At 32.8% G+C, this 23,270-nt stretch overlaps 1 protein-coding gene across 3 annotated transcripts in view; it reads left to right on the plus strand.

The window, feature by feature from the left end:
- Positions 1 to 23,270, plus strand: part of PRKG1 (protein kinase cGMP-dependent 1) — a 1,143,489-nt gene that overhangs the window by 1,032,833 nt on the left and 87,386 nt on the right. For all 3 annotated transcript variants that reach the window (XM_081075399.1, XM_081075398.1, XM_081075400.1), the window contains one exon: positions 10,701 to 10,775. In XM_081075399.1, the coding sequence (XP_080931525.1) occupies positions 10,701 to 10,775 (75 nt within the window). The remainder of the gene's footprint in view (positions 1 to 10,700; positions 10,776 to 23,270) is intronic.

The raw sequence follows: 23,270 nt of genomic DNA on the forward strand, positions 1-23,270 counted from the left end.
AAGGTAGACAAGAGTAAAGGGGATTACTCTTGATGGAAGGGGATTTGACTTTCAGTGGTGAACACAAAATGCAATATACAGATGAGGTATTACAGAATTGTACATTTGAAATCTATATAATTTTATTATCCAATGTCACCACAATAAATTTAATACAATTAAATAAATAAATACAATAAGACACTTGAGCTAAAATCTAAATGGCATTAAGAAAAGTCAGGTAAAGATTTAGAGAAAGAATATTCCAGACAGAGGACAAAACCCCCAATGATGCTGCAAGATTGATGTATTTTAAAGTCAGAATGAGCATGCCGTGTTTCCCTGAAAATAAGACCTAGATGGACCATCAGCTCTAATGCATCTTTTGGAGCAAAAACTCATATAAGACCCTGTATTTATTACATTATATTATATTATATTATATTATATTATATTATATTATATTAATTATATTATATTAAAACAAAACCGGGTCTTATATTAATTTTTGCTCCAAAAGATGCATTAGAGCTGATGGTCCATCTAGGTCTTATATTCGGGGAAATATGGTAGTAGGAGAAGGCAGTCATACAGATTTGATGTGATTTGATTTATGAGTGATCTGATCTGATTTATGATTTTTTAAGATTACCACACTGGAGCCAGCCGGTTGCTCAGGCGTTTAGAGCTCCATGCTCCTAACTCCGAAGGCTGCCTGTTTGATTCCCACATGGGCCAGTGGGTTCTCAACCACAAGGTTGCCAGTTCAATTCCTGAGTCTTGCAAGGGATGGTGGGCAGCTCCCCCTTCAACTAAGATTGAACACAGCACCTTGAACTGAGCTGCCCCTGAGCTCCCAGATGTTTCAGTTGGTTGGAGCACGTCCTCTCAACCACAAGGTTGCTGGTTCGACTCCCGCAAGGGATGGTAGGCTGCGCCCCCTGCAACTAGCAACAGCAACTGGACCTGGAGCTGAGCTGCGCCCTCCACAACTAAGACTGAAAGGAAAACAGCTTGAAGCTGAATGGCACCCTCCACATCTAAGATTGAAAGGACAACTTGACTTGGAAAAAAAGTTCTGGAAGTACACACTGTTCCCCAGTAGAGTCCTGTTCCCTTTCTCTGATAAAATCTTTAAAAAAAAGGAAAAAAAATTACCACACTGTATAAATTGATGTGATCTGATTTATAAAGAAGTGATGTGATCTGATTTATGTTTCTAAAAGATTACCATACCTACTGTGTAAGGAAGAGTGGTGATAAAGAAAAAAAACAAGTATAGAATTCCCAAGAGAAAAGATGGTGGCTGGGACCAAAAGGGGATAGAGAAAAAGGGATTCATTTCAGAATACTGAGGGTGGAATTACAGGAGTTAGTGTTGGATTATATATGTTATATATGGGGGTGGAAGGATGAATGGAAGAGAACACTCTAGAACAGGGGTTTGCAACGCTTCTGTAAAGGGCCAGATAGTAAATATTTTCATCTTTACAGGCTATACTGTCTCTGTTATAACTAGTCAACTCTGTTGTTATATGTAAAAGCCATATGAACATGTGAACCATTGTGTTCCATTGACACTTTGTTTACTAAAACAGGCATGGACCGGATTTGGTCCATAGGCAAAAGTTTGCTGACCTCTGATTCAGAATAACTCCTTGAAAGAATAAGAGAGGGATTCTCTTCTGAAAAATACCTTACCTTGCAGAGGCTAGCAGATGCTGTGAGATGTAAGACCCCAGCCCTCCCACATTAGTTCCACCATAAAGATATGATGGATAAAGTAAAACCCCTGGGCCTGTTGGAGAGCAGATTTCATTATTTAGGGAAGCCTTCCACCTCCCACATTGCCCAGGCCTCTATCTGCATTAGCTGAACTAAATCAGCATATGCCCAGATTATGTGTTTGTTTTGACTTTTCTTTACTAACCGTGTATGGTAGAGTGCTTAGCAAAACATAGGGTACATAGGGTGATGGGTTTGGCATATTCAATGATTTTTATCTGTTATGCTGCCATGCACTCTATTCTTTGTGTAACTGTACATTTTATAAATATTTTATTATAGTTGTGTTAATACATTAATATTTTATTTTTGTATCTATAAATTCTTTAATATCCCATTTACTCTTTAAAAAAAAAAATATATATATATATGTATATATATATGTATATATATACAATTCTGTATTCCTGTAATGTATTCCTGTATTTCTGAACAAAACTACCTTAAATATAGGGTGATTAAATTCCAAGACTAAGTATACCTTTAGGGGTTATAGTAATTGATGAAATAATTACTTTATTAATTTCTTCAATAAGCACTTATTGACAATATTCTCTGTGCAGGGACTTCACTAGCTCTATGCTATATAGTCAGAAAAACCTGGACATTAAAGAGTTCAGTGTCTAGTGAAGAAGACTGACTGACCAAAAAACTACCAATTCCAGAACTCACGATTCAACGTGATAAGTACGCTGAAAAGGCAACCACAAAGTGCCATGTGGAATTCAGAAACCGGCATATATGTACGAGAGGGTGGGAGAGATGTGAGTCATTTAGGACAATGCTTCTCCAAGGATCTGTGCTCAGGACCAGTTTTGTTTTAATTTCCAGTCTATCATAAGCAAATTCTTGCATAAAATACAAATGGATTACTAGAAAAATAGTATGGAGAAAGGCATACCAATAAATGCTCACATAAAAAAACTACTGAATTGAATGTACATAAAATTGTATGTCAACAAAAATACCAGAACAGACATAAAAGTGGATAAAGAATTACAAAAGTTGATCACATTGTCATTGAAAGTATGCATATAAACAACAAGAAAGAGAATGGCTTTTACACTTGTATTGTAGTCATAAGAACATCAAATTTATGAGTGAAATAACTCTATGTCCTAACAGCAATAGGTACCTTTTTAAAGAACAGTGTGTCTGTCAATATATTTATTCTTACTGTGCCAAATATACTATTTCTTGCTTGTTAACTTTTTTGATTTAGATTAGATTGATGGAAATGCCACTTGCAGGGAATAATGTGTATCTAACTGTTTCGTGATTTGCTTAATATGAGCAGAGTAGAGAAACCAGACTCAAAAAGTTGCCTTGTCAGAAATGGAAAAAGTGATTTTTAAAACAATTTCAACGCATTCATGATATTCATTTTTTATTTTTTTACCCCAAATGGAACAAGTGATGTTCTATTTTTATTAATCTTCATTAAATCATAGTCAGTTTTATCAATATATCTTGTAAAATTATGGTTAAATTTAAATTATCTTTCTCTAAAATAATAGATTCTGGAGTTTGCACACTCTGCTTTACAATTAGAAAACTGATTTTAAACATCACATAGTGTTTAATGGTTCACCCCTGTGTATGATTTGTATCCAGTTTGTATCAAATGTTTCTCACCTCATGAGTTTGACAATAATAGGTCTATACCTTGTTCAAAAATTTGAGTCCACTGATCTGGCCCTTGGATATCTCAGCAATGTCAAATGCTATTAAAGTTTATAAACTTCTCTACTTAAATCTGTTGGCAGATGGTTCCTTTTTGAGTAGCATTAGCTACAAAAGATTTTTGTATTAAATCATGGTTAGGTAAGGGTGAATATAGGAATCTTGTATCTAACTATTTAAGGTAGAATATTTTAAAATTCAAAATGTTTTTTGGGGGAAAATACATATTTTGATGTAAAAATATGTATTTTAAGATAGAGGTTATCTCTTATTGAATTATTAAGATGTAACATATTCTTAACAGTTAAAGATTAAAAGTCAAAAATGATTAAAAAATAAAACTGCAAGCCAGAATTATTACAAATGCTTCAACAATAAAATTATTAGATAAGCAAATAAATAAGATTGAGAAATTTAGTCAATCCATATAGGATGTCTCTACATAATCAAGCATGTCCTACACTGGATTTTTTTTTTGCCTTCATTTAACTATTAAGTTGGTCTTGTAGAAACACAAACATAACCTAAAGTAAAATAAGCACTGAAACAATACAGTTCCAACTTTGAAATAACACTGAAAAATGTCTATAAGTATATGTGCCAAAATATTAATGTTTAGCTCTGGGCTGTGGAAATTACAAGTAATCTTTTTATTCCTTGGAGGTTTTAGTGTCTTCTAAAACTTTAATGTATTACCATTGGGATCAGAAACAAAGTAAAAAATTCAAAATCAGACTATGTTATTTGACTAATATAATAAGCCTAATCAACTCTAAAAGACTCTGCCCTGGAGAAGGCTAATGATATAGACCTATTAGACATGAAAACTTTTATTTTTTTTAATTAAATTTATTGGGGTGACAATTGTTAGTAAATTTACATAGATTTCAGGTGTACAATTCTGTATTACATCGTCTATAAATCCCATTGTGTGTTCACCACCCAGAGTCAGTTCTCCTTCCATCACCATATATTTGATCCCCTTTACCCTCATCACCCACCCCCCACCCCCCTTACCCTCTGGTAACCACTAAATTATTGTCTGTTAGACATGAAAACTTAGTTAATTGACACTATACTGATTTTTGTTTCTCAAAAATCACAGTAAATAAAATATGAGAGTTTCTGAAATCATTTATTAACTTTTGATTTCTTTGGTTACTAGGCCAATTTGAATCATTATTTTTAAATTTGATTCTTTTAAAGCTTATGAATATAATCAAAATTTATTTAAGTTAAATGTGTATTATTTTAATCAAATTTCCCTAATGAATAATGCCTATGATAGATGTGGCCTTATTGTTAGAAAGGGAAGACAGAGACAAAAAAATGTCTAACACTTTGGTATGTGTAATATTCTTTTGCAAATATAAACATATGTGGAAAAAAAAAACAAAAAAACACTGATAAGAAAACTATTTTTTCATAAAAGTGTCATTGCTTTCTCTGAAAGTGTTATCATATATAATTTTGAGAGATGCCATTCTTTTTATAGATGCTTAAGCCTTCCTTCGGATAAGCACTCAATGACTGTTCACCTTCCACCTTGTCATAATTATTTCTAATTTAAAATCTCTAATATGAGGCTATGAATTCCTTAAGGGTATTTCTTATTCTCTTTGCATAATCCATAGTAGCTTGAGTCATTCCTTATAGATAGTAGGCATTACATAAATACATGGATGGATGGATGGATGGATGGATGGATGGATGGATGGATGGATGGATGGATAATTGAAAAAATATGGATGTTGGTTGGTTTCATTGTATTTAGGGTTTGTTTTTCCTCTGAAGAAACATATATTAATTTGGTACTTGATAGCATAAACCTTTGATAATTATGACTGTTCTAGTTATATATTAAACAAGCAAACAAAAAATAAGAAACACAAAAGCCTTATCTGAAGCCACAAATTGAATGAACAGATTTTATTGATTAAAAGTACCAAAATAATGAAGAATGCCTCTAAAATCTTAGGTCCCAACTCATTTTTGACATTATCTTTCAATTTTCTTTTAATAAAGGTATTTTAAAAAATTTAGTCAAGATTCAGGTTAAGAAAGTCTAATGGTGTATAGTTATCTACACCTGTCAAATTAAGACAACTTTGTCAAGAGTTCAGATAATGCTTGACAAATATTTTGCTTAGCACTGTTGAAGTATTTGCAGTAGTTTCTGGTTTCAGATTTTACTCTTGACTTATATTAACTTATAATCTTTAACTGTTAAGAATAGATTACCACCTTAATGGATATAATCAAGAAGAAAACTGTTATAAATAAATTTTGAGGTTTTCTCATATCCTATTTTGAATCTGTAAAGTTTCTATTTTAAACGTTTTAATACAAAATTCCTAAGCAGTATAATGGAATAGAGGATAGAAAATCATGACAACTAAATTGACTATTATATGTTATTGAATACATACGTGATATATGAATATAAAAAGTGCTTTGTAAATTGTAAAGTTAAATATAAAAACTGTTATGTTTTTAGCAGCTTTCTAATAAATAATAGCCCATTTCTCTCTAGATGAAGTCTAATTATATCACAACCGAAGAACATAATTATACACTTTTTAGACATACCACTGAGTAATCAGTTTCTTTCAAAGGATGTTTTGGCTTAATAATGAAAACATCTTAGAAAATGAAATTATTACCCACTGAGTTACTATCACTATAATGTTCTAAAACAAATTCCTAGAATGAGAAACACAGTCTTTTAACTATTATTTTTTAATAAAAACTTTTATAAATGACATTTTTAATGTGCAAAGCTCATCTCATTTCTCCTCTTTTTCCCCCTCATTCCCTTCTGTCATTCCTTCCTTCCTCCCTTCTTCCCTTTTTCCTTTGTCTTCTACCCCTTCCTTTGCAAGTATGTTTAAACTACTAGCATTAAATGTAAAAGGAATTTTCATTTCTCTCTTTCTAACTCTATGTACTCAACTAATAATGGTTTATCCACCTTCTTAAAAAAATTATTTCAAGACTTTTTAAAATTGGATGTCATACCCCAGGAAAAGTAACAGGAAAGTTCTACATATTTAGTGTACATGCAATAAGGTTTGCTGTTGAAATGCCCTATGCTAAAAGGTTTTGCTCATCAATATCTTCTTCATTTATTCTGAAATTATGCCTAGAGTATATGTGCAGTTGGATGTTTTATATCACAGTACCACAATGTAACTCATTCATGAATTGAGTTTGCTTAAAAAGAGAATTTAATGATTTTCTATAGTCTCCTATATTTGTTAAGACTGATAAATGTTTTATAGTTTCTGCTAATGCAGTTGTTAAAGTTTTCAAAACATTTTATTATACTCCCTCTCCAAATAGAAAAACAAATATCTTCTCCTGTAGTAGTCATTAAATGTCATAGGACCTGAGTAAATATTTTAAAAGGCATCTAATACTTATAGTAATACTTTTCCAAATGTCTGTTTGATGAAAGTGCACACAGATGGCAGGTGTTCCTACAGAGTATCTGAGAGAGGAAAATGAAACACTAATTAGCTCATACTTGCATCAGGAGTGACAGATTCTGTAATGCCATCAGTTACGCTTATTAAGATGTATTAAATTATTCATTGATCAGTGCCAGTATACACGGACAGAGACCAACATTTGGGACTTACTAATATTGCTTGACAATTCCACATATTTTAAAACTTCTAGTTAAGTATAATGGTTGACTTATCATGTTTGAGGAGACTTAGAATATTAGCAGGATGCATTTATTCCATGTTTCAAAACATGATATTTGGCCAGGATTGCTTTCTAAATAAAGATTGTTTACAAAGAACATATGGTTCCAATTCCTAAGCCAAGATGATAGTCCTGGATATTTTTGCTTCAGAAAGAAATTCCATATGTTTACTCTGTAATTGAGAGTACAGATGTAATTGCTTTTCTACATAGTTGACAGACCCCCTTCTTCATCTGTATATGTATGTGTGTGAGTACCGTATGTGTGTTGGTGTCTGTATGTCTAGATGGATAAGCAGATATTCAATGATGTGCATACATATCATGACCTGTTATTTGGCTATGAAAATAGAGCTCATAGAGTTTTTGAAATTAAAGTATACACTCACATTATAATATTAAATTAAAAATCAAGATATTAAATCATAAAGCTACTTTATGATTACAACTCTATAAACAACAATAAAGCTATGCAGAAAAAGTAAAAAGAAATACATAAAGGTGTTCCCATTAGTTGTTTGTGGTTAGAAAACTAGGAGTGATTTCTTCATTTCTTCCCTCAATTTTTAAAAATTTTCCATAATAAAAAAATCGATTACATTTTAAATGAAAAGTGTTTTCTTCAATTAGGAGGAAATTACTTCAAAAATAATTTTCTATCATATGAAGATAGGGGCCTTTTGTAAGTACACATCATTATTTCCTTTATTGTTTATCCAATAGTAAAAAAATAAATAAATATTGGATCTTTAGTACCACACAGAAAATTTATTTTGTATACCAAGGACACTTATGAAGGCTTATATGAAAAATTAATAGTTCAACTATTTCTTTTGTTCATTCTTTTAAAATATGATACTTATCATTTGATATGATAATATTTAATAAAAATAGATATAAACAGCAGGTTTAAAATGTGTTTTTCCCCCCAATCTCTCTCAACTTACTTTTAAACTCTTTGCTGTGATTAGATGGTTTCTACTTTTAAAACTCTGTAGAGCTTCACCAGATGTAGGCTTTTCCATTTGTTTATTTGCTAATAGTAATCTCAAATTGTATTTTTGAAAAGTGATCTGCATAGTTTTAACTGAGACTAATAGGATGAATAGGTTTTTTTAAGTTAAAAAATCTTTTTCCTTATCAAATTTGTCATCAGATTATTCTGCAATTCTTTGATAATACACATATACTATTCTGCTCAAGGTGTCTTTAGCTCAAATAGATACTAGGAGGAAGAGAGGATATATTTTTTTAAACTATTTGAACTTTCAAAATAACTGAGTTTTAAATGGCTAAGAACACGATTTCTGAATATATTTGAACGTATTTGCAAAGCTAAGTTTTAATGGTTGTTGCTCTTTGTTTCTTCTCTGTTAATGCCTTTTCACAATGTTTTGGATTTGGTTGTATTAAAAACATCTAAGTATTATAAAGGACAGCAATGGGTATAAAGGAAAATGAATTATAATTTGGGATTTGCTGCCAAATTGCAGTCATCTTGGACAAGTAGCATTAACTCTCTGTGCTTAAACTTTGGATTATCTATAAAAACAGAAAATAAGGTATTATCAATTTTTTGATAATAAAATAAATATTACATTTTATTTTACAAAACAAACCCATCTTGCCTTCAGAAGTTTCTCTAAAAGCAGACTTTTTCTAAGTAATGGCCAAGATATTCTATGGAAAGATGGGAAATTTACCATATAAAGAACAATGACAAAAATCATACTTGAACATCATTTTCAACCATGGAGATTATATTTATCATTTATTTAATCATTAGTTGTATATTTTTGAAAATTTTGTAAGGACTGCTGCCTATTGCTCATTCATTCAGCATTCATTCATTTGGCATTCATTAGCAAAATTCATTACAGAAGACTTTACACTCTAGAACAGGATTCTCGATTCCTTGGCCTTCTGTCCAGTCATTTTCTTTTTGTATTAGAAATACTTAGTGTATTTAGCCCAGCATTAATTACCCTGTCCCCAGGTGCAATCATTACCCATGGGCCTGAAATAATAGCTATTCCATACCCCTGATCAACCAGCCCTAAGCAAAGTGTCTAGTTCCTCTTTATAGGTTTTTTTTTTAAAGTTTATATGAAAGTGATTAAGCAACATTTACATTTAAATCAGCAAGCATCCTGCTTATGTTTCAGGACCTGAGTGTGCATATTTTGTTGTTTAAAACTCACAGCACAGAAAGCCATTTTCATGTATTGAGATAACAGAGGTTTAAATTAAAATGTTATTTCTTTTTTAAAATTTTATTAAACTTATTGGGTTATTGGTTAGTAAAATGATACAGGTTTTTACTGTGTAATTCTATACTACAGCATCTGTATATTGCATATGTGTTCACCACCCAAAGCCAATACCCCTCTATCTCTTTCAGTACTTTAAAATTCTGTACACACATCTCAAATATTGCTAGAGATTTGATAGTTATCTTCAAGACATAGAGATTGGACAGGAGTTGCAGTATAGGTTTTAAGAGTATGAAAGAGAATGATCACCGTTTTGCATATCAGTCTTCAAATATTTTGGCTGTATGACTTTAGGATAGTTTCTTAACTTCTCATTCCTTACTGTCGTCATCTATAAAGTGGAGATAACACTATCATCGCAACTATTAAAATATTTGTTACTACATGTAAAGTTCATAGAACAATGTCAGGCATATAAAAACCATATAAGTGAGGAGTCGGGTTATTATGGGAACACTTGGATTTTTGAACGTAGACTTTCCTTTTGTTTCTTCATTCATTCTAGTTCAGTAGTTACCAAAATGGAGTGTGTGTGAGAGTTAATTGCATTCAGTAATTTTCAAGAGTGATTCCTGTGTGCTTGTGGGTGTGCTCATTTTTGTCCTGACTATATGATATTTTATGGATACATAATAATTGAGACTTCACTGTATAAAGTAGATCTGAACATACTTCTAGGTATATAGTAAAATATCAGATACATTACTCTTCCTGGTTGATGCTAAAGTCAGTTTCTGCACTCCTCCAAAATAAGTTGGCTTTTCTATAATTTTCTCTTAGTTTTCTTCTGCCTGCCTTTGAAGGTTATTTTACTATTTTGTGAGGTGGAAATAATGATGCTTATCATTTACAGTTTGAGAATTAGAATTAATATATGCTCATGAGAATTAAAAGAATAATACCTGTTATACAGTAGGCATTCCATAATTAGTAGTTCTTGTTATTTCACTGTTACAACCAATTCACGAACTTTGTGATGTGTATTAGTTAGTGTGCCATAGACATTTTTCCACCCAATTAATTGAAATCTGCTTTTGCCAGATATAGTTCTAGGTGGTGGGAACTACAGAAGTGAACACGACTGAAGAGGTCCCTGCTCTCTGACAGTTCATGTCATTGCCTGATGTATTTCTTAAAAATATATCTAGATTAAGAGTTTGTTTTTTTATTTAGATCCTTTCAGATTGTTTCAATGTATCGTTGACTAGGTTGTCATTATTATAACTTCATCGAGGATTTATCCTATTCACTGTGTTTTTCCTTTAACAGCTCTTTCAAGCATTTGATTGGAGGATTGGATGATGTTTCTAATAAAGCATATGAGGATGCAGAAGCTAAAGCAAAGTAAGTGACATTTTTCTTCTTTGGTCTTAATCTTGGTTAAAGAGAAATGATTTTGAATAGAAATAAGATTAGATGTTTTGTGGGACTCAACTAAGTGCAACACTCTGATGGGAAGAATCTGATTACTTAAGGAAAAAAGGAAGCAAACTATTCAAGGTAAGTATTATATAGTATCCTTACTTTTATTTGGAAGATTATCTCAACAAGGAAAATGGTTAGTTTAAAATCCAATATAAACAATTGAATGTGTTTACATTATTTCTCCCACTGGAAATACTTTGTGACTGAATCGTGGTTGTGTTCAATAGTTGTTTGTGTTATTGTATAAAATTGTATGAAATAGTAAAATTGCATGAAAAATAATAGGGCTGGAGATATTTACCTGTGTGACTACATCATTGTTTTACATTGAACTTCAATGACAGTAAGTTATCAGAATGCTATGAGATAGTACCTATTTTATTAATTATTTTTGTGTAACAAAATACAAATTTCTCTACTAAAATAATTTGCTTTAAGAAAAGCTTTATCTTTTTTTGAAAAAGATTTGAAATAATTTGAGAATGGCTTTCTCTGAAAAAATTTAAAGTTTCTTAATAAAATAAATGTAAATGTAAAATAAAATAAATGTAGTGTGTATAATCCTCCCCTATTTCTCTCCATGAGGTAATTTAAGTGAAAATAATGTATTATTTGATATAATACGGGATACCTGCAGGATTAAATTTAAAAAAAATATATCAGGAAATAGTTTCGGGGTGGAATATGGTTGGTATTATAGTAAGCCGAATATATATATGGTTTTGTATTTGTTTTTTTTACCTGAGATTAAAATTTTGGTCTAGTACTAGAAAAAGTCAAATAAAAAGCCTAAGTTTTTTAAACTAAAGTATTTTTTGATCTATTTCTATTTCCCTGTTAAACTTAGACAGATTCACTAATAAAAGTTTTTGTATGACTTGTTTCTTCTAACCAATGTTGAGGCCAGTCGCAGGCTTAACATTGATCAGTGATGGGGAAGTGATCGTGAATTAGTTATATCTTTCTCAATGTACTATTGGTTTTGTAATTATAACTGTGTCTGCATCTTGTTAATTATGGGTTCACTTTTACATGTTTCAACTAAAGATAGTAAGAAAACAAATTCACTGAAATTCAGTGTCAGACAATTAGAAGACAGGTGTGGCAACGATTCTTCACATTGGCAGAGAATTGGTCAATATGAAAAATATGACCCTGGCCAAAGGCTGGAAGCCTCGGGTTCTGCCTCTGGCTCTGTCATTCCCAACCAAGTGACATTGGTCAAGACTTAACACCTCTGTCTCAATCTCATTACCATTTTTTTAAAATGGTATTTTTGTGATTTAATTGATGGCAATATGTAAAAATACTTTCTCGATTATAAAGGGATATAAAAGTGGATGATATTGTTGGCAGAAGTATTCACTGCAAATATAACCTAATACATTCAATATATGGTTTGATTTATAGATAAAATTACTGCATATCTGTTATTTAAAAATAATTTTGTCTGTGTAAGAATTCTTTAATCTTATGTAGGCAAACTACTCTCAATTTAGTAGCATATCATAAATTTAAACCTAGCCTGGAAAATATCCATAACTATAATTTTTATAAACATAGTAGCCTTTAGTTAAAAGGAAGTTTGATTTTGATTTAAAAAACAAAGAAGGGCAATGAAATGACTACCTACATATAAGTAGTTCAAAATATTGCTATTTGAACCATAAATTTGACAGGATTATACATTAGCCATTGTATATTTTTCCTTGAATTTTAAAAAGTGATATTAGTTTGAATTTTTCTGTTGGATTAATACTAAATCCAAATGAATGCATAACCCACATTCCTTAATATTGATAATTATTTAGAAAATGGGAATAGCTTGAAGAAAAAAATCTAAAGCCATTGATCCAAATTGTAGAGAGATTGGTAATGTAACCTTTATTCCTCAAAATAGCCAAATAAATAAATAAATAAATACATACATACATGCATACATATGTACATAATACATACATGCTGGAGGAGGTATTATGCCTTTTACAGTGTTGGAATTTTATAGCTTTCTAATAATGAATATCTGAAGATTCCTGAAGTTGACAGCATCTTTATAATCAGATATCCTATCACTCAGAGAAGATACATTGGGAACTATTCCCCAGGGGAAAGCTTTTTAGTTGAACTAACAAGGTTAAACATCTGTTTGGGTTAGAATTGTTGGATTTCTTCCCCTGAAGTACATTGTGCCTTCATTTTGTATTTTAAGAACTTACAAGTTTTGCCATAATTGCAGGGATTAGGTCAATCCTGTAATTGCTCCAAAGTCCCTGTATAATTCTGTTAATACCTCTAAATTTCTGTATAGATTGTAAAATCTGTACCATTTAGAACGGAGTATTGCTTTGGCTCCCCTATGCAAAGTTTATTTTTGCAAGGTCTTCTTGATTTTGCAAAATTCACTAAAGGCAAGATGAGTATTTATTAAAACCCAACTAAAATGATCATATTATTAATACATGTGAAATTTTTGTTGTTATTGTCTCACTGACTGTGCCTATTTGGGTAAAAAGAGAAAAAAAATAGGACTGATTTAAACATCAACTTAGTCAAGATGTTTAGGAACTCATTCCATACAAACAATTATGCTCTTAGCATAATCCGGTTCAGTGGCAGCATGAGTCCAAAAAGTGTATGGATCAATCCCTTTTAGAAAAAAACATACCAAGCTTTTTGGCCGGGTAACTGATCCATGAAGATTGACTTAGATAAATAACCCAGGGAAATGGTTCTCAAAATGTTTCTACTGCAGGATTTGTGTCCTCAACCTGTCTCACGAAATATATTTTCTACAGAGAAAATTATTCTTGACAGAAACTTTACCTTTATGGCATGTTGAAGCTTCTCTTGATTGCTGCTAATTATCCACTAAGGGATTCTCTTTTTAAAATATGAAGTTATAATCATAAAACATTAGAAGAGACATCATGAGATCAAACAAGAATCATTATACCTTATTTAAAGCAGAAAGTAGCATATGTAATGAAAGGGTCACATTATTTTCCCTTGAGAATATGTACTCCTTCATTTAATAAACATTTAGAAATTTACTTATGCTGAGTCAGGCATTGTGTTTTAGAATGTGCATTCCAACTAGAAAACTATTTTCTAATACTAAGGATTTTATAGTGGGGAGACTGATGTGTATCTCAATGATTATGTTCACCATTTAATTCTAAGAACAAGTTATGATATTTATTGCACTATATCACTGTTTGGGTAGAGAAACCTATCCCCATATTTACACCTTGTCTTGTAAAAAAAACATCGCTATCCAGAATTATCAAATATAAAAAGTAAATGTTTTATTTCACTACAGGTATTTCTGATATATGAATACAATCTATTTCTTTTTTTTTTCAATTTATTGGGGTGACAATCTATTTCTTAAATGAAACATTTTTTTATGAATTTATTGGGGTAACATTAGTTAATAACATTATATAAGTTTCAGGTGTACAATTTTATAGTACATCACCTGAATATTGCATTGTGTACTCATCACCCAAAGTCATCTCCTTTCACCATATATTTCACCCCCTTTACCCTCTTCATCTTCCCCCACCACCCTTTTCCTTCTGGTAACCACCATACTATTGTCTGTGTATAAGAGTTTGTTTGTTTGTTGCTTTCTGTTTTATATCCCACATATGAGTGAAATTGTACGGTTCTTGTCCTTTTACATCTGACTCATGTCACTTAACGTGATACTCTCAAGATTCATCCATGTTGTTGCAAATGGCAGTATTTCATCTTTTACAAATAACTGAGTAATATTCCATTGTATATATATGCCACATCTTCTTTATCCAACCATTGGTTGAAGGACACCGTAGGTTGTTTCCATGCCTTGGCCATGTGAATAATGTGCAATGAACAGAGGCGTACATATATCTTTATGAGTAAGTGTTTTCAATTTTGGAGAGTAAATACGCAGAAGTGCAGTTCAAGTTATGCTATCATTGATGTCTTAATTGCTGATTACTATTCTCAGCAGTTATAAGAAAAACAGCTTTTTCTCTAAATAAAAAATATATCTATACATGTTTATTTATTTCAAATTAGTTTGTTAATTACAATACTTGATCATAAAAATATTTCATATAAATGTTGCACTCTAATAAGGTGATTTACACATACCACAGCTGCATTCTTAGATTATGGTCATACTGAGGGAGGAAATAAAGCAACACTCAATATTTTATTTATAATAATGTTTATTTTTAATTAAAATGTGTGTTTTCACTTTAACAGAAATAGCATAGTAAAATATTTTTTAAAAATCACAGTCTAAACTAATCTAGTACAAGTGCTATTAACTATGCTTGCATTGTACAATTATAGTACATTTACAACTTTATATTTGCTTTTTTCCATTTAGCATCCATAATATTATAAACATGTGTAAATACTATTGTATACACTTAATTCATGCCATTTTGCTGGTGGACTGATAACACAGTGAATAGACATCTAGTATTTTAGACTGTTTCATGTTATAGCCTTGTTAATTCAATTCAGTGCTTTTGAAGATCTCAATCACTTCTTTAAAAACAAAACAAAACAGCACCAAAGAACAAAAAACACTTTCAAACTCGTCTCATCTAGAAGCACTTTCCAAACCATTTTGTCATGACACTCATAGAAAATGGCTACAGCATATTGCACCAAGTGGCTCATCTGCCCGAGGCCGTATCCTGCTGCTCCGAAGGCTAAAGGGATCCATATCTAAGCCCTCCAGTTGGGCAGTTCTGACAGTTATATAAATATAAATTTGTAAATGTAGTTACTATGACCAAAGTTGGTTACTCTCAATATGGTTCTCCATGAGGAACTCTTTCTTTTGGCAGAATTTATGTGAACCTCCAAATGACTGCCGTCGTGTTTTTTAAATCTACAGCATCACTTATAAATATCAACTTGAAAACTCCCTACAGTGTGACTCTATAGCCCCTCATGTACCAGCATTACCCATGTTCATTCACTTCATCATATGTATTCATTTATCAAACAAATATTTTCTGTGTGACTACAAAATGCTACATATAAAGAGTGAATGAAATAGACATGTCCTTTGCCTTTAAGGTGGCATATGGTCCAGTGGGGGAGAGATACACATTAATCATCTGGTAAGGCTTCCCTGGGGAAGTAATACTGTAGCTAGATTTGAGCTGAATTTTGAAGAATTAGCTGGTACTGGCTAGGCAAGAATTAGTTAGCATTAGCTGGACAAGAAAGTGCAGAGAACACTCTAGACAGAGAAACAGCATGTGCAAAGTTCCCAACGTAGGAAACATTACAAGGAACCCAAGTACAGATTTGGCTGGGACTTAGAATTGAAAGACAGAGATCAAATAGATGTTAAAGATTTAGGAAAATCACTTCAGGCTTGTAAGCTTGCAAGTGAGATGAGTTGGTTTATATTATTAGGTTGGTGCAAAAGTAATTGTTGTTTTTGCCAATTTTTTTAACCTTTTAAACTGCAATTATGTTTGCACCAACCTAATATAATTGAACACTCTTTCCTCTGTGATTGGAGGAGTGAAACATGAAAGCATGTAAATAATCAGGTAAAATCTGATAGTAGACAGGACTGGAATGAGGGCAGTATGAGCAGAGAAAAACATTTGAGATGTAGTTAGGTGGCAAAGCCAACAGGTATTCTTAAGGAAATAGATATTGGTGACGAAGGGAAGAAAGGTCAAGAATGATGCAAAGATCTAGGGTCCTGGATATCAGAGAGAGGCAAAGGCATTCACTAAAATAGGAAAGACTGTATGGTTGCCAGGTTTCAAGAATGGGGTGGTCATGAATTGATTTTTGCTCAGGTTAAATAAGAGGTGCCTTTGAGACATGATTAGACAGGTGTGGAGCTCAGAGAAGAGGGTGGTATTCATTTGAGAATAATGAGTGTTTAGGTGGTCATTAAAAATGTGGATGAGATAGAAAGTAGAGAATAAGAGGAACATGGCACAGAGGATTGATTCTTGAGGAACTTTAGCATTTAAAAATCAGGGGAAGGAAAAGAATTTCATAGAAATGCATACACACACACATGTACACACGCACACACATGCACACACACTAAAAGGAGAGATAAGTGATAGAAGAAAATTCAGATACGTCACAGAAGACAAAAGCTGTATTTCAAGAATGGGGGAGGAGACAATGATATGGTGCATTATTAAGAGTTCTGTTGTGTTAGGTAACGAATGCCAGTTGGATCAAACCACTGGTTCATTTTCATCTTAGGATAGAATGATAGACACTGAGTCCACTAACATGGACTGAAATTGAATCTAATTTGAAGAAGTAACAGTCAGTGAGCTTACACAAAATTATAAGAAATTTCAAGTAAAATAGTCAGAAATGTGTAATGGAAAATTATGGATCTTCAATATCAAGAGAGAAGTAGGCATGTAAAATCCAGCAGAGAAAGAAAGAGTATAAGACTGAGAGAGCTTTAGACTAGGCAAGTGGGTCTTGGGTCCTTTTAACTTTTGTAGACAAAGGCAGACCTCTTTAAAGGGAATGACAGATCATCTCCACGGGTAAGGTTTATACCACTCTGTGATTTCTTAGTTAAGGTTTTCGCTTTTCCTTCTTACATTAGGTAATATTCCTTGACGTTTAAATATTGTCCTCCCTGTAAACAGGCGGTACAATTAAAGATTCTCCTAAGAGGAGAATTTTTTTTTTTCCCTAACATCATAGCATGAATTTGTATATAAGCTCCTTTTCTCCCAGAGATAAATAAGTCTCCCTCTGGGCACAAAGAGGAAAGAGGAACACTGAGCAAGGAGGGACAAATTGGCTAAAGACTTGTAGACTCACCTTGAAATTACTATTTTGTCCTGTCACAGCCTCTTCACTGTGCCCCACCATGTTCACTTATTGTCTGCCTTATCCCCCCAAAATGGACTTTCCTAATAGATTCACCTTAATACAAAAAGAAATATTAAAGGTAAGCAGGAAAGATGAAAGTATAAAATGTATACACATTTTAAGAAAGGAAAACACTGTATTAAAATTGTAATAATATATATCGATAACAAAAGATGAATACAAGTCATGCATATACAGTTTTTTGGCACCCCAGTATAGGAGGAAGCCAGAAATAAGGCTAGTATGCAAAGCAAGGTCCATATCGTCAGTGCACGAGAAAAGTGGGATACACAGAAACATCGGAGGCATGAGGGTTGACTGTGACTTATTGCTGCTAAACAATGAAGTTCCATGATTACTTACCCTGTATCTTTGCAAGAACTACAGAGAATATTGCTTGTACATGGGCCTTAAGATTAAATCCAAATAAAAATATTCAATTCTACTTCTGTAATGAGTCCTCATTGACATAAAAAGCTCCCCTTCTGTTTACAAGTTCATTTGCAAAGGAACATTTTAGTCTGTCTGATATTTTCAGCATTACTTTTGGTGTGAGCCTTGTTTGACACAATGTGACAGCAGTGAAAGATGTTCTCTCATTACATTTCATTAGCAGAGACAACCCTTTGGTTGCTCACTCTGCTTTTTACAGGACGGCTGCTTTGTGCTCTTTGGCACGCAGAGGGAACTGCTGATATTATTGCTCAAGTGTTTGAAAATCCACTCATCAAATGCATCTCAAAAACATGAGGCTATGCAAATCAGAACAACAATCTGCATTGTTTGGTAACATCTTCCCTAATGCCCCAGGATTGTCTAGCATCTAAAACACAAGATTTTAAATGCACAATCAAATGCACATGGGGTTGCTCTTTGAACACCCCGACTTTGAAATTTTGGCCTTTCTTATTGGTGTTTTTCTGCCAGGCATTTTAGAAGAAAGATCTTAGTATTCCCACAATCTTATCAACAATTTACTTAAACCAACTTGGTCTTGATCTAAACAATTCTTAGGGAAATGAGCCTGGAAAATTCTTTTTCCCCCCGCTATGGAAAAAAATTCATTGAGCAATACCCTGTTCCAAAACTGGAACTATATGCCGATTAAGTGGAAAGAACATGGAGAATGGCCTTTGAAATCACCCTCAAAACAGAATTACAATTTGCTGACCACTACTAGGGTTTAGGAGTCAGAAGACAGTACCATTCTCTGGGCCATTAAAATTGTTTTATTTTATTTTATTTCAGGATAAAGCGTAGGGTACTTGAAAATTTTGTAGCACTTGGCCCTGAACTAAAAAGTTGGCTTACAGCTGTGCAAGAGCTGTTTGCTTTTAAATTACGGCACATGTAAGCAGGTTGGAAAGAGGTATAGAACAGTTCGGCTACCAATGCTAACAGATCAATACTGCAGTGTGATTTGTGACTTCAGGACATCAAAGTAAATTTCTTCTTTAAGTGCAGAGGGACTGATTTGGTGGCTCTCTTATAAAAAAAAATGGTTTTCAGGATAAAACTGCTTGGCTTTGGGTAGAAGTATTTTTTCTGTTTTATTAAAAACTTTAAAACTCTCAAAGGCCATTTGCGAATTTCTTCTCTGCAGTGCTTATTTTTAAGACTCCCTAGGTAGCAAGACTTTATAAAGGTGAATCCCAGGATGTCCTTGCTTGCAACCTTTTCTAGTTGACAGAGCAGAGGACTAAAGATAATTGAAAATTCTAGTGTTGCTGATTCGCGTGGTGGTTGCCGACAAGCCATTTGATTGCTGACTTTCTTCTGAAAGGGAAGATGATTCCTTTCCACCATTGTCCTGTTAGATAACAACAATTGGAAATTACTTTCCAAACATCAAGAGTGCTTTAAATCCTAAGGTTAATTTGGTCCTAGATGGCAATTAGGTCAGCCTTTCCAGAGCCCCAAACTGTCATGGAAAAGAGAACAAGTTAATTGCATGTGTCTTTTTGGTATGCTGGCATCCTAGAGCCTGTTGTAATGTGATAAATGTTTTCAAAAGCAGAAAAGAATAATATCTAGTAATATTAATAGTAGATCACTTTGTGTTCTCAGCCGTTGTAATTGAAAAATAATATATGGCTAAAACACCTTTTCGTTTTGAATGAATGCAATCTCTCTCACTGGAGCAAAGATAGCATAATTCTAATCCCACTTTACATATAAGGTTGGGCAATTCTAGAAAGAAAACCATTAAATCTAGTGAGAACAAGCAAAGCTAATGCTCCGTGCTGGCAAGACCATGTTCACACAGCATGAGGAATAATACCTTGGGTTTCAGAGACCTGGGCCTTAGTCACAGCGCTGACACGGACGTCTCTGTGTGGCCTTCAGCACAAGGTGTAGAGCCTACCATCACTGGATCTGTCTCCTAATCTGTAAGCATCATCATCTTGAACTCCTTTCTAGCTAAATGCTTAGAATGTGGAAGGTAACAAGCCATTCTATTAGAAGCATACCTTCCTCTTATCTAAACAAAGTTTTCACCTACGCTGTTTTCTAAATGTAAAATGAAGACACCTTTGTGGTTGTCAATAGAAAACAGACTCTAAAGGATGATGGAATAATTTGGGGGTCTGTATTTTAACAGAAGTCACTAAGTTATATTTATTTCCTCTTAGAATCTGAATGTATTGCTGTTAGTGCTTACATTATTCATAATATTTAAATCAAAAGTCATGCAATTTTGCTTGGACTACATTTTGATAACTCATAGTCATTAAATTAGCCTTTAGAAACAGAGCAATTTTCATTTCATCATTAAACATACAATTTTCTCTTGCCAATGTGACATTTAGATATGATAATAAGCCAGGCTATCATTCAATAAAAAGCCATTAGAAAACTATAGAGTACCTTTGAAACTGGAAATGCTGTACCAATATTTCCCCCATGAATACTTTTAGAAAGACATTATTTTTAAATAATGAATTACAACAGCAGTATAAATTGTTTGATATAATAAACAATATACCATGTTAATTTGCATCTTTAAATTGTTATTTGAAGAAGATGAGATATCATAGAAGTGAAGCAGGGCTGTTACAGCTATTTGTGTGTAACACACCAGCTTCCTCCAATGCATAAATTGCATAAATTGCAAATATTTGACATTAGTCACCTTTATAAACTATTAACTACTTAAAGCAACCAACCTATTTCCTAGTACATACATATCCAACATTCAAAGATATAAAACAAAAACTATACACTAGTATTCAGAAACTGTTCAAACATTTAAGCAATCTGCATACATTAGTAATTGAGCATACTGAATAGTAATAATACTAACAGCCTCAAAAAGAGGATGAAGCAACTTCCTAAAATGATGAATTTAAGACCATTTTCAGTTGAAGGAATTGGGAAATATGACTCATTGGGTCTATAAATAATACCCTATCAGGTTTGTTTGTTTGTTTGTTTTAAATGGCCCTGCATTTTTAAAGTGTGGCATGCTTATTGTACTAGTAAAATTGGCTTATCAAAATACCATAATTGAGTAAAACACATATTTTACTGAAAATAATTTTGTTCAAGGAGTTATTCTCCAAAATTAAGGTTCTTTGCTTACCATGCGAGTAAACAGATTAATTTTGAACGCTCTTTTGAATGAGGCTCATGGTTTCTCCTCTCAAGCCTCTAAATTTTATTATGTTAATTGAACAATTAAATTAATAATCAATAATATGCTTTAGAGTATATAATAATTGTTTATTTCAAATGGGCTCCAAAAATTTGCCTTGAAATAAAAAATGCCATTAACAAGATGACACCTTTATAAACAGACCAAATGATAGATGGTGCTTTTTTGAATGATTGCATGAACTAGGAGAGTATATAAGCCCCCTACTTTGGAAAGCTATTGACATACATATTGATTAATATTCTCTGCTGCACGGAAATGAGGATAAGAATAGTAAATTCGCATACCAATGCCTATAGGGGGGCAAGTAGGGAATGCAAGGAAACAGAAGAAGAAGAGAAACATTTAATTACCGAAAGGTGATTTCCATACCTCAGTTTTTAAAAACCAAAGATACAATAACTGCATTTTACAGAATATGTTTTTCTAGCTCATGTTTTTCAACTGTTTGTTATGTTCATGAGCCACACTAAGAAATCATAAGTTAAATAAAAGTACTTCTTTCTCTAAAAAGCACAACATATTCCCAACAACTAAATAATGTTAAAAAACAGATATATCTTATATCATTGTATCTGCTTTATGTAAGTTACTTTTTATCTACATTGTTATTTAAATGCACCTGTAATACTTTTGTTAACAAAGTACTTTATTAATGTTTTGCTTTTGAATGTTATTACTATTCAAGTAAATAAAAATAAAACAGTTAATAAGACATTCATTTTATTAGACTTGACCATATGAAAATGTCAATATTTGACCATTTTTAACCTACTAGAATGACAATTTCATACGGTTCAACCTATGATTTTTTTAATAAGTAATTTCTGATGCTGTCATTACTACAAGTACTTAAGAATTAAGCTGCAATTGTTAGATACCATGCTACATTATTTAATTTTGAATATCCTTCTAGATTTGCCAGTGTTTAAGTATAGTTTCTAGTTTGTAATTTTAATAGTTTTATAACCATTATACTTAGATCGATTTATTCATAACCTTATTTTGTGAGCCTACCCTTTTGCTGTTTTTTGTAATCTTAGAAATGTTACACAGCTATACATACATTTAAATAAGAGTTTTTCAACCTCAGCATTAATGACCCTTTGGATAATTCTTGTTTGTGGTTGGCTGTCTTGAGTATCACAGGATGCTGATTAGCATCACTGGTCTCTATCTGATTCTGAGCAGTTTACTTACAACACTTTTGATGCCAAAAGAGTGGCATTTTTTTCCCACACCAATAACCAGTTCTCCAACTCTCGGTTGCCCACTGAATGTCCCACAATTCAGTGTAATTCTGAAACCAACTACCTGGAATTAGCGCAGGTTAAGTGTTCAGTCCCACAAGACTACCCCCACTTCAGACACCAGCCACAAGTCCCACGTAGTCACCTCTGTTTCTGACCAAATGGTTATAAATCAAGGGTTCCCACAACCACTTTTTCAGGTTCTATAAATTGCTAGATTGGCTCACAAAACTCAGGAAAACAGTGTACTTACCATTAATGGTTTCTTATAAAAGATAAAACTCAGGGATGGTCAAATCAAAGAACTGTAGAGGGCAAGATATGGGTGGTTGGGCACAGACTTCCAAGCCCTCTCTTTCCCAGCACCTTGATCTATTCACCTCCCAAAGCTCTCCTAACTCCATTGTTTAGAGGGTTTTATGGAGATTTCATCATGTAGGCACAATTGATGAACTCATTGGTCATTGGTGATTGAATTCAACCTCCAGGAGCTCACCCCTCTCCAGAGGCTGAAGAGGTAGGGCTAAGAGTTCTAATCTTCTAGTCACACCTTGCTATTATGACTCGTCCGATCCGAAAGTTATCTAGGGGACACCAGCCACCAGTCATTTCATTAGCATGCCA

This window comes from Rhinolophus hipposideros (genome assembly GCF_964194185.1).
Source record: "Rhinolophus hipposideros genome assembly, chromosome: 15".
Classification (NCBI taxonomy): Eukaryota; Metazoa; Chordata; class Mammalia; order Chiroptera; family Rhinolophidae; genus Rhinolophus; species Rhinolophus hipposideros.